Source organism: Furipterus horrens, unplaced genomic scaffold (genome assembly GCF_987537825.1).
Source record: "Furipterus horrens unplaced genomic scaffold, mFurHor1.1.pri manual_scaffold_12, whole genome shotgun sequence".
Classification (NCBI taxonomy): domain Eukaryota; kingdom Metazoa; phylum Chordata; class Mammalia; order Chiroptera; family Furipteridae; genus Furipterus; species Furipterus horrens.
The window spans coordinates 72,249,269-72,260,995 of record NW_028327182.1 but is presented as its reverse complement, the minus strand read 5'-3'; the positions used below and the strand labels follow the sequence as shown (position 1 = coordinate 72,260,995).

At 50.1% G+C, this 11,727-nt stretch overlaps 1 protein-coding gene across 1 annotated transcript in view; it reads left to right on the top strand.

The window, feature by feature from the left end:
- Positions 1 to 2,126: 2,126 nt before the first annotated feature.
- The window catches only part of GAS6 (growth arrest specific 6), a 45,011-nt gene continuing 35,410 nt past the window's right edge, over positions 2,127 to 11,727 (top strand). The window contains exons 1-2 of the mRNA XM_090258726.1: positions 2,127 to 2,443; positions 2,715 to 2,881. Coding sequence (XP_090114852.1) covers positions 2,365 to 2,443; positions 2,715 to 2,881 — 246 coding nt within the window. The 5' untranslated portion in view covers positions 2,127 to 2,364. The remainder of the gene's footprint in view (positions 2,444 to 2,714; positions 2,882 to 11,727) is intronic.

The following is an 11,727-nucleotide window of genomic DNA, read 5'->3' as shown; positions in this document are numbered from 1 at the left end:
AGTTCCTGGGTCCCAGCTTCACCCCTCTTACCTGTCTGGATGAGTATTTCTTTTTATATCTTTGTTTGTTGTACTTCCATATAGCTTGATTTTCTGTAGTTCTGTTTTTTTGTTTTGAAGTAGATGTGATCCTTCCTATGGTTGTGCAAGGAGTCCTCCATCTTGGCCAGAAGTCCTAAATGGTTTTATTGACTTGAAATCAGCACCCACAGATGTGATGACAGGAGAATATAGAACTCATTTCCCTACAAATTGCCTCATTTCCTACCCCACCTTCTACCCCACCACCACACTTTCATCCCAGTTTATCCTTAGAAAGAGCTACCCACTTTCCATATCCTGATCACAGGCAGGTTGTCCAATAAAGCATAGACTCTCCTGGATCTAACCTGTCCCTTGTGGAGGTGAGCTATCTACTTCATCACTGCTATTTCAGGGTATATCATACAGTGCTTGACAACTTTTCCAATTTTGAAACATTATCCACTCTTTCTTTTTTCCATTTCTGCCTTATAGTAATTTTCCTGCAATGGTAACTTGGTTGAAAATTTTGGACATAGTTTGGGCCCTTCACTGCTCCCCATATGTGTTTTCTGTATTTAAGTGAGCAAGTGCATTTTATTAAATAAGAAGGGGTGAATGGAGAATATGGGAAAAGGGAGTAAGATCCAGGCCCATAAGTCAGGGCACCTGAAAGGCTGCATCCATTGGGGCCATATGGATGTCTGGTCACCAAAAGCAGTGAGCCTACACCCATGCAGACCCTCCTAGAGGGCTGGAATACGTACTCTTACTTGGATCAGACTCTGAGAATTACACACACTATAAACTGTCTTCTCCAAACACACACAAATGATGCAGAAAATAACTGTAAACAATTTCTAAGAGTTCATACATTTTCTGAGATCTATCCATGGGGCGCTGGTTTAGAACCCCTAAGAAATAATAGATAGAGGAAGAATAAATAGAAGTGCCCGAACACAATAGTCTTCCTAAGCTTTGCGGTGTTCACAGGGAACTTTCATCACGAGGCTGCAACTGAGTGGCTAGCTGACAAAGGAGTGCCTTGTAGCTCTAGTTCAGACACAGGTGCAGATGACTTATCTATTAAATTGTTAATTCTATTTTAAGATGATCCTCATCAACATTCATTTCCCCAAATTTAACATATTAATGCTTAATAACCCACTGTTAAATCGATGACCTCAAAGAATTCTACCCACAATGACATTTCATTCTCCTACTACAGAAGGGGAGGAGAAATAGTTCTGGACTCCAAGTGTTGAACTCACCATGCAAAATGACCAACTCTTTGCGGTGGAGGTGACTTGCAGTCCCTTTCTCATCAATTTGAGGTGTGGGGGGGAAACTGGACTAGGATTCTCCAGAGGCCAGTGTCCAGGACCCCTCCCCCTGCATGCTGGACTCACAATGCCTGCTTCAGTCCCCCTTGAGTGGTCTGCTGTGTTTTGGTGGTGTTTGTGTGTTTTTTGCCTATGACTTTGCGAAATACTCCGGAAGGAGAGACAGAAAGTCTTGGTCTCTGTGAACAAATACAATGTTGCTTTCAGCTTAAATACCCACTGAGAAACCTCAAGGTTTTCAATGTCATCATTATGGAAAACACAGATTACAAAATAAAATAATTTAATGTCATTCCCTGGCCCCCACTGGGATTCAGTTTGAGCTCAATTTATCTTTCCTTTGGTGACTTTTAATCTTGAGAAAATCTGGCCAAGAATGAAGAATCCAAAAAGGATATGGCGTGTTTGGGTTGAGGGTGTGGAGTGGGAAGCAGGTTTAAATCTGAAAAGTGGTCAAATTGTAGCACTTGGTCACGTTGTACCTAGGTGTTAGTTTTTCTCTCCTTTTTCTCCACTGGCATTGATACACTCAATTGCCTATTTAATGGAAGCTCCTTCTCCAGGACAAGGTAGTCTAGGCAGCCAGCGTGTGAAGTAGCCACGCCCCGATGACCTGTTTCCCCTTCAATCTTTGATCTTCCCAGCGAAAACCAGCTGGGGCGCCAGGCAGCTGGTGGGAGCTAGCGCCCCGCCCGCCTGGCGCGGCCCCGAGGCCAGTCCTGCCCCCGGCCGCGCGCCCCGCCCAGGCCACCCCCGGCCCGCTGCCGCCTCCGCCCAGACCGGCTACAAGCCCGAGGTGGTGCCGCTGCCGCCGCCACCAGTGCCGCAGGGATGTGACCTTCAGAGCCGCTCGCACAGGATGACCGGAGCCACCGCCCCGTGGCGCCCGCGGCTCGCCACGGTCTCCCCGGCACTCTGACCGCACGCGCTCTCGGCTGCCCGTCCGGCTCCCGACCCCGGTCAGAGTCCCCGTCCCCTGTCCCAGGCCCCCGGCCTCGCCATGCCGCTGCCACCCGGGCCCACCGCCACCCTGGGCACCGCACTGCTGCTACTCCTGCTGGCCTCGGAGTCCGCGCCCAGTGAGTACCGCGCGGGGGCCGTGGCGCGGGCTGGAAGAGAGACCCTCCCCCCAAAGACCCTGCCACCCCTGGGGGCAAGGGCAACGCTAGTGTCCTCACCCCAACCCGGCCCCATGCGCACCTACTCCATGCGCTCCCGCCCCGCCACCGCATTCCCGGCCCGCTGCTAGGAGGACGGTGCATGCGGAGCCCGGCTTGACAGCGTGTCCCTGCTTTCTCCCTTATCTCTCCCCGCTCCTCCGCGCCCGTCCTCCCGCTCGCGTCCGGGCAGCCGTGATGCTGCGGGCGCGCGAGGCGGCGCAGTTCCTGCGGCCCAGGCAGCGCCGTGCATACCAGGTCTTCGAGGAGGCCAAGCAGGGCCACCTGGAGAGGGAATGCATCGAAGAGCTGTGCAGCAAGGAGGAGGCCCGGGAGGTGTTCGAGAACGACCCTGAGACGGTGAGCAGGGGAGCCGGTGCGCCGGCGCTGTGCCTGGGAGGTGAAGAAGTGCGAATGTGTCTGCCGGGCGCCTTGGGATGCCACCGCTGGGCGGGACCGCGGTGCGGGTCTTGAGAGAGGATCCACCAGATTACCTAGAGCGTTGTCCCGGCAGCACCGCATTTCTGGGAACATCTATCCGTGTGCGCCCTTGTAGGGAGCCCTTGCTGGGGGTTCCTCCAGCACCTCAGGCTTCCCTTCCCAGAGTGTGCGGTGAGTCCTTCCTGTGGAGGAACAGTGCTCCAGGTCACACTCAGAACTCTTAAATACGGAGACAAAGCGTTTCTGAGTGGTGAAGAGGCAGGGATATAGGATATCTGGACCCTGGCTCACCCTCAGGCTGCCTCCACACCTTTTGAGCCCCAGTTCTTTAGGTGACTCCCAGGGGTTCCTGTCAGCTGGAGGCAGAAACACATATTTGAACAGGATCCTGTAGAGACCCTGCAGTTCTCTTCAGCAGACCTCCGAAGGCAGCCACCTTGAAGGAAATACGCAGTAGAGTACATGACACCTCCACCAGAATGGCAGAGTCCATTTTTAAAATGTAAAAGAAATACGGTGGTTAAAAAACCCAAACAGCTTCCTACCTCCCCACTCCCTTAGCTGGATTTTAGGTGAGGTGGGGCTGCCCACAGCTTCTTGATCCTCGAGAAGAGGGATAGAGGGTTTGCCTGAAAGAGGAATTAAAAGAATGAGGGTTGGGATTGCTTGCAGCAGTAGGTCCCAAAATGTGATTACAGGAATAATGCTAGAACAGATATGGGAGATGTGCCAAAGGGGGCAAGATGTCGGGGGACCTCAGGGTGGAAGGTAGGAAAGGGCCCCAGCATTCACACACACACACACACACACACACACACCAGCCCCTTTCAGCAAGGTGCTTTTTTAGAAGCAGTTGGTGATTTTCAGAGCCTGCCGGTGCTGGCTCAGGATATATTTCTATTAATAATGTCCTTGGAGATTTGTAGGGCACTGGGCAGCCAAGTGCAGGCAGAGAGCGGCCCAGGTGTGGACTTGGCGTCTGGGCAGGACCTATGCGATCTTAAGGAAGAGGGATTCTGATGTGTAAGACCATTTGTGGGGGCTGTGATCTGTGGGACCTGGTGAAAGCCTTAGATGTGGATCCATTCCAGGGCCAACGACTTTGGAAAGTAGTAGTGATAGAAATGGGGTGGACTTACATTACATCACTTTATGCTGTGAGCTCAGGGTGGTTTCACAGCTGTTTTTGGTTCTACCAGATTTTTTCTTTTAAAGAATTCTCTGGAATGAAATAAAGGTCACAGGAAATAAATGAATGGTTCTGTGTGACAGATGTAGTCTTCTTCTGGACTTATATTCCTGACCGGGTGACTTGACAATCCCTTTTAGGTTCCCTTTCTGAAAACAAGCCCTAAAATGATTGATTGCTACAGTGCAGTTCTCTCTGGCACAGTTAATAGTTGCAGTGGCTGAGCTATGATAGGGCTATTTTCTCCAGTGTTACTGCCTTCAGTGTGAATAGCAACACAATTTCAGTCCTGTTGTGTGGAGCAGTTTTGCAGGGCTTTTCTGGCCTCACTGTTTTCCCGTGTCTTTGATGATGAATACTGGTAGCCCAATGACTCATGCCACTGCAGAGGATTTCTGAAGGTCCTAGGGGCAAGGCTGTGTGCCTGGCCACTGGAGATCACTGCCCAGCTGTGGGATTGTGTACAGTATGCTCCATCCACATGCCTAACCTGGAACATTTGCTTGTGCAGAAAGTATGAGATGGGGCTTGTAGGTGACCAGAGTTGAGAGCAATTAGGCTGCCAGCCACCCAATCATCCCTGCCTGCCCTGCCTGCCCCAGCCTCTGCTGGCTCAGGATAGAAAAACCCTGACCTGGCTTTCCTTTCCTGTTGGGACATACTACTATTAACCATTGTACCACTCTTCCCAGATGTGAATCCTCTCTCTCATTTTAATTGCTTTTGTGTTGTAATTTAAACTTTATTTGCAAATGTATGGAGTGAAGACATGAAAAGAGAAGTGGTTAGGATCTCAAAACTTTAATGCAACCACTGTTTTTTCAGCCTTTGTCTGACAGAGACTTTGCACTTCCCTGTGAGGTCTTGGCCCCCCTCCCTTCTGAGGCACAGCTGAGTTGCTTTAATGCTGTAGTTTGGGAGGGGGTTGGGGGGAGTGACTTCTCCAGCCCCATCAGAAGTTTGTAAACTCCTTTTCATAGCAAAGCCTTCTATAATTTCCTAGAATTCTGTCCTCCTTCCCAAGCCCCATCCCCAAATAGTGATTACACTTTTTCCATTTTTTATCATCTTCCCAAACTGGACTGGTTACTTCTGTGTCTTCTATCCCAGATACTTGGATTACAAGCCCTTTGTTTTAACCAGCATCTTGTACCTTGTGTAGACTGTTGTGTAGACCATGTGTTCTGTTGTCTGCATTTGGCCCTTGGCTTGTTTTCCTTTTTCTTGAGAGGCAGTGTGGAATGCTGGGAGGAGCTGGGTTAGGGGTCAGGGGTCAGGGTTAGGGATTATGGGCTGATTCCAGACCCAGCTGCTCTGGTAGAGCAGTTGTCCACTTTGATGTGTCCAGGTTTCCCATTCCATCTCCTTACTTTGGGGAGATCCATGTTCCCTGGCAGTGGTGAGATCCTCCAAATACTATTCACTGCTAATGCATTTTAGTAAATACAGCACTTTTGAAAAAGGTCGTCCAATGAAATAACCAATGAGTTCTGAAACCGGAAAAGCCGGCGTCCGTGCTGCCTGCCATCTACCAGACCCAATAAGCAGAGACAGGGATTGAGTCTTTATGGGCACTTTATTCAGATGGTTGGCGATCTGTGAAGACAGAGGGTTTGTACCCTAACAGACTGTCTTAAATTCCATTATAAATAGGCCCTTTTTATAAGGAGAAGAAAAGTGTAGGTAAGGGGTTTAGAATTCAGAGAAAAGGTTAATTGGATAAAAGCTGCAGCATTCCTTCATCTGTGTCCTGGGTGGTGGTCCTTGTGCCCTGAGGGTGGTCTTTGTGCCCTGGGCTGTGGTCTTTGTGCCCTGGGTGTTGGTCCTTGTGTCCTGGGTGGTGGTCATCTCACCCTGGAGCACAATGGCTCACCTACCGTCTTGATTGCTTGCAGTCCTCCAGAGGCACAAAGGTGGAACTGCTTATGGTTTCCTGGAGTCAAGGTGGGTCATACCTCCAGTTCCTCAAACAATAGCTTTTTACATACATTGATTACTAAGCTTCTTAGCTGTTACCTGAAACTAAAATTTTCCAACATTTGAGTCCCCTATCAGTTCCTCTGCTCCAAAAAGTTTGGGGCCCTCACTAGGAAAATATTTATTCCTTGCCTTCGAATATAGCTCATTTTGCATTTTTTGATTGAGGCTGATGGAATGACCCAGGATGATGAGCTCTGACCATATTTAGTTCAAGAAGTCCCCAGGACCTGGTCATGTGACTGTCACAGGACACCAGTGTCCTGATGTGAAAGGCTGCACCAGAATTGGCATTTCTTGGGTTGTAATCACCTGACCCTCTCATGGGGGTGCTTGTAGGAAATGCCAGTCCTCACAGGCCAGGGTCACTTTTGTGGCTGATTCTACCTGCCCCACCTTGTTGTCTACTAGGTTAGGATACTAGAAGCAGCCTGCCTGTCCTCGATGTATCTGGCCCAGTTGTAGTCACACACCTGCCCAGCTTTGGCTCTTCCTTTGGTGGAGTTTACAACACTGCTCTTTCCTGCCAACAGAGAAGGTAGTGCTACCTGTCCTGTGCCTCTTCCTGACACTTTGGGCAGACCTTGGTAGAGGAAGTCCCAGGAATTGGGATGGAGGGACTTGGGCATCTGGAGCTGGGACTGGACAAGGGCCTGGCCCTGAGTGGGTCTGTCTAGGGCCAGCTGTAATGTGTAGGTTCTTGATTTCATGTAGGGAAGATTTCACGACATGAGTCCAGGTAACTGAGGATCCATTTATTAAAGCTGGTGACAGTGAAACAAGGAAGGGCTTAGCATAGAGGAAGCAATAGGAGAGCCCAGGCTGGGCTGCCTTAGCTCACTGGGAAGTCAAAGAAAAGGGGGCTTTGGGGACAGGTTCAGGGGATTAGCCTGGGACAAGCTGCCAGGTGTGCAGTTGCCTTAGAGTTTAGAAGGTGCATGCCTGTGGGGAAAGAAGTGGGGGAAGAAGGGAAAGGCAATGGAGTGGGCTGCTCCCCAGGAGAGTGCTGGGTCCTCTGTCTTGAGGCTTTCATCTCTGTCTTGCAGGTGGGAATCTTAGGGCAGGTCTTGGGGGGGTGGTTTCAACAGAGTATTCATTAGTTTTCCTGGTGTGCTCTTTCAGGGTTGTGGTCTCCACTGATTGGTCAGTGACAGGGCAGGGAGTCTTTAGTCACTGCAATTGGTTCTGCTGTTGTGGCCCACCTGGTTTTGCTACTTTTCTGGGCCTGGAGCTGAAACACAACTGAGGCCTAGATGTTATCTCCAGGGAGGAAAGGCCAGGGGAGGAGAGGTTACCCTGGTGGTGAGGTCTTTGTTTTTCCAGTTTTGTTCCCTGGTGACCGTCTGTATCTGGCTACAAATTGCTTGGCCACTGTGTTCAGCTGTCTGTCTCAGTTTCCCTATTCCACTTGCCAGGGAATTTTCCTAGCTTCCTACTATTCTGTCTCAGAGCCAGCTCCCTGGACTGGAAACTTTCTTCCTGAAATTTGGAGGTTTGTATTTCCTGAGCATGTGGTATGTGCTGAGTGTGTGCTAGGTCTTCCTTTCTGATCTGAATCTTCCCAGCTGGGCTATTTTCCTCTTTTAGACAAGGGCGGGTGCCTGACCTTCAAGATCTTCTCCTTTTAGCAGGTAGCTGTTAGTGCCATGGCTCTTCCTGATTCCTGGGGGCGATTCCTGGGGTTATCACACACCTTGCTAGAAAGGAAGGGAGCCTAGGGGTGCCTTCCTGACTCCCGCTTCCCTCCTGGGAACAGATGGTCTCCCACCCACATTCTTTCTGTCCCCAGGAGAGTGCTCCAGGCCACCCATTGTTGCCACTGTTAATGTCTGTTTCTTCTCTCAGGAGCCCAAAGGGTGATTACATTTCTCCTTATCTTGGTTCCTTTCATGTTGTTATTCTCTGTTCCTGGTATTCTCCTCTCCCTTGCTTTTCCTCCTTCTAGGACCCTGGGTAGTCCAGCCCTTAGCTGTCTCTGTGGTGTCTCTCCTGAGTTTCTCTGAAAGTTCACCTGTGCCCGCCTAGCAGGTTACTTTCTACTTAAGTCCTTTAAGGCAGGTGGGTTCCAGATGCCTTACAGACGCCATCTCAATGATCAGTCTGGGCTTTCAGAAAGGATTCTGGACAAAAGTCTTATCCCAGCCTGACCTGCTGTCCAGGTACTGACCCTTCAGCTGACCCATGGCTTGTTGGTAGCAAAACAATTTTGGGCTGCAGTTCTTTTATGCCACCACCTGGTTTAATTTGAGATACAAACAATAATATTTACACTATTTGTAGCAGGCTCATGGCGCAACCTGTCACAACATGCAAGACTGCCAGCCTGTTCTGGAGCGCCTTTGTGTTCATCCTTTCCACCCTGCACCTCTCTCTGTCTCTCTGTCCTTGACTCTGTCTGTCTGTCCATCTCTGTCTCTCTCTCTTTCCCTCTGTCTCTCAATCTTTCTACCTCTATCTCCCTTCTCTCACCCCTGCTCCCATGACCCCTCTCCCCAGCTCATGCAGACATTGGGGAAGCCAGTGGTGGTGATGGTTCTCTACCTCAGAGAGTGTAGGGGTGCAGTTTCAGCCCCGTGTACTGCTGGCCTGATCTTGCACTCCCAGGACCCCTGTCTTTCTGAGATCTTACATTCTTTGGGGATAGCTTAAAGAGGGGCACCCCCTTCAGAGGTGAGGAAACCCCTCCCTCAAGTTGCTCATTTGGGGGGTGGCTTTAAGGGTCTCATGGGGGCAGAAGTGGGGTCCTAGCTGGAGGGTAGGGAGGGAGGAGGAGGGGGACTTTGTCAGCCCCAGTGACTTACTTCTGCAATGCAGGTCCCCTGGCAGGGGTGGTGACAGCTTGGCTGTGACAGCCAGGACAGCTGCTGCCCACCTGCGCCCTCCTGCCTCCCAGCCTGCCCTCCACACCCCACTCTGTCTCCCTAACACACACACACACACACACACACACACACTCAGATACACACAGGCATACAGACACAGTCATGCAGCCATACATGCACATAGAGACAGACGTACACCCAGGTACACACACCCATGCAAACACACACAGGAAGACAGGCACAGCAGTATGCCCACATAGACACACATACTGACACACAGTCAGCTGCACAACTGTGGGTCCTTTGAGAAGTGAGCCCAGGTCCCTCGCCCTGTGGAGACCCAGCCCCAACTCCTTTCTCCAGGTTCTGTTGCTAGGGGAGCATCCTGATTCCAGGGCAAGTGGTTCTGCTCCCACTGACCGCCCTGGGCCAAGGTGTCCCCTCCTGGGACCGATCCCACTTGGACTTTTGCCACTGGAGGCCTGAGGAAGCCCGTCACAGGGGCTGGGTCGCTGAATTGTTGTTCAACCGGTTATGCCTTCTCTGGACTTGGCTCCTGCAGATGACTGGTTAGACTACAGCTAGCACCCACAGGTCTCCGGCACCCGGGCTGCCACTCTGGGGGTAGGCCTTGTGCGAGAAACAAACCCTATCAGAGCTCCCCCCGGTCGCCATCTGTTGCCCCTGTGCTTACCTATATGTTTATTTTAATCCTAGGAGTATGCAGGGACTTAGAGCTAGGCTCCCCAGAGTAATAACAGGCCAGGCCCCATAAATTACACCTCATCCTCACCAGTGGGCTCCACATCTGTGGAAAACCAATTAAAGACATTTCAAAAAGCACTGAACGTCTGCCTTTGTTATTTAGGAACAAAACACCCCTTTAAGAAGCTGATGCTTAAAGCCTGTTTCTTGAGCTTCCAGGTAGCTGGAGCCAGGACATTCAAATACGTCCCAGGTTATTAGGCACTAGCACTACGGGCATATGTCCGATTTCCCCATGCTTTGTCTTCCCCTTGTTTTTCGAAGGTCCAAATCGGGAGCTGTTTCCGTAACACACATAGTTGTTGTGGGTTGAGGATTGGTATTTGTTGTCGGAAATACTGTACTCTGTGCCTCTTTAGTGGTTATTGTAGTCTAATGATTTCATTGTAACCCTGGCACATATGCCTGTAAATGTTGACCCTGACAGAGTGGTTCATTAAAAGCTTTATTTAAATTAATCTTTAAAGTGGAGTTGGAAGTCGAAGAAGTTCAAAAGGACGTCAGTTCTTTATTTCCCTCTGACAGAGGTGCAGATCTGCTTTGAATGACTGCACGGATTAAAAATGTGATATTCATGAGAGAGAGTAACATATTACTGTCATACTTGTTAATATAATACTTGTTTTCTTAGACTTGGTGAAATTTGTTTCTTTCTGATGTTATTGCTTATGATAATAAGATGCATTTTTTCCCACATTGGTCCTTAAAACCTGCCTTCTAGACCTAGTTTTTGCAGGACCTCTTCTTGGAGTGTTTTGCTCCGTGGAAATCACATAGCTGGGCTCAGCCAGCTCCTGAGGGCGAGGGTGCACCCGTCACTGCTGCAGCCACACACTTAGCTGCACAGGGCCTCCCTGAGGCCAGGCTAGGGCCGTCTGCCCAGGATGGCTGTGTGACTGGCGGCTGCAGGTGCAGCCTCCCTGGAACCTTCTGCTGTGAACACACATTTCTTTAGCACAATGCATCAGGAAAAAATGGAAGAACGTGCTTAGGAGGTTCCTGTTGCCAGTTGTCGGGGCCAACAGAGGCATCTGGGTTTGTGAGTCCCTCCTGCCTCACTGGGTAGCAAACTCCTCAACTTGCAAGACAAATCCACCGTTTGTGATGTAGGAATCTTGTGCCTGGGTCTGCATTGCATGCTTGCTGCAGCCATAACCATGAGACACATTCCCCAAGTTACTCCTTGTTCATACCACACTTGTTCTGCTGGATGCCTGTTAATCACAAGCACACAGTGATTTAGCATGGATCCAGTAGGGCATCAAAATGCACTTACACTTCACTGTCACAAGCCAGGAACAAACAAGGATTTTGTAGTAACGTTTGTGGCAGGTGAGAGTCTTAGGCATCATCTAGTTTTAGGCACTCGCGTGAAACTTAAGCCCAGGAATCTATTTCGGGACTTGTCCAAGTTAATTCGTTAGTGGGAAGATTCAGATGGAAACTCAGGTCCCCAAACTCCAAGTTTAACATGCAAACCTTCAGAAGATGAGAATGGGATCAAAGGAAAGCATCTATACAACCCGCTAGACAATGTCTTCCAGAGAAAAATACCTTTGCCCCAAAGATGATCTCGGGGCTCATGCTGTTTTAATGGCTAAATTGTTAATCCCATACTCTGTCAAGTATTTTATTTTGCTATTTTACACAATGGGAAAGTACATCACTTTGTTTTTCCCAAAGAAGCATAAAAAGAGAACGCAGCTTTGCATTTGAGGTGTGAGTGTATCTTCCCTGGTACTTGCCTGGTTTCTGAAAGTGGTGAGACCCGGGACATGCAGGGGGTGAAGGAGGAGGGGGGCAGTCACAGGGCTCTCTTCCCATCACCGCTCGGCCTGCAGGTGGGTGCCCGCCGTGGTTCCCATCAGGCTCTCCTGCTCTTCTCCGTGTCTCCTCTCTTTCCTCCCTCAGACTGGCTTCTTTCCTCCATCCCCATTTTGTTCAGAGCAGCTGCTCAGCCTCTCAGGCCTTGGGTGAACGTTTCAAGTCCCCTCTGCTCTCCCCCTCCCACC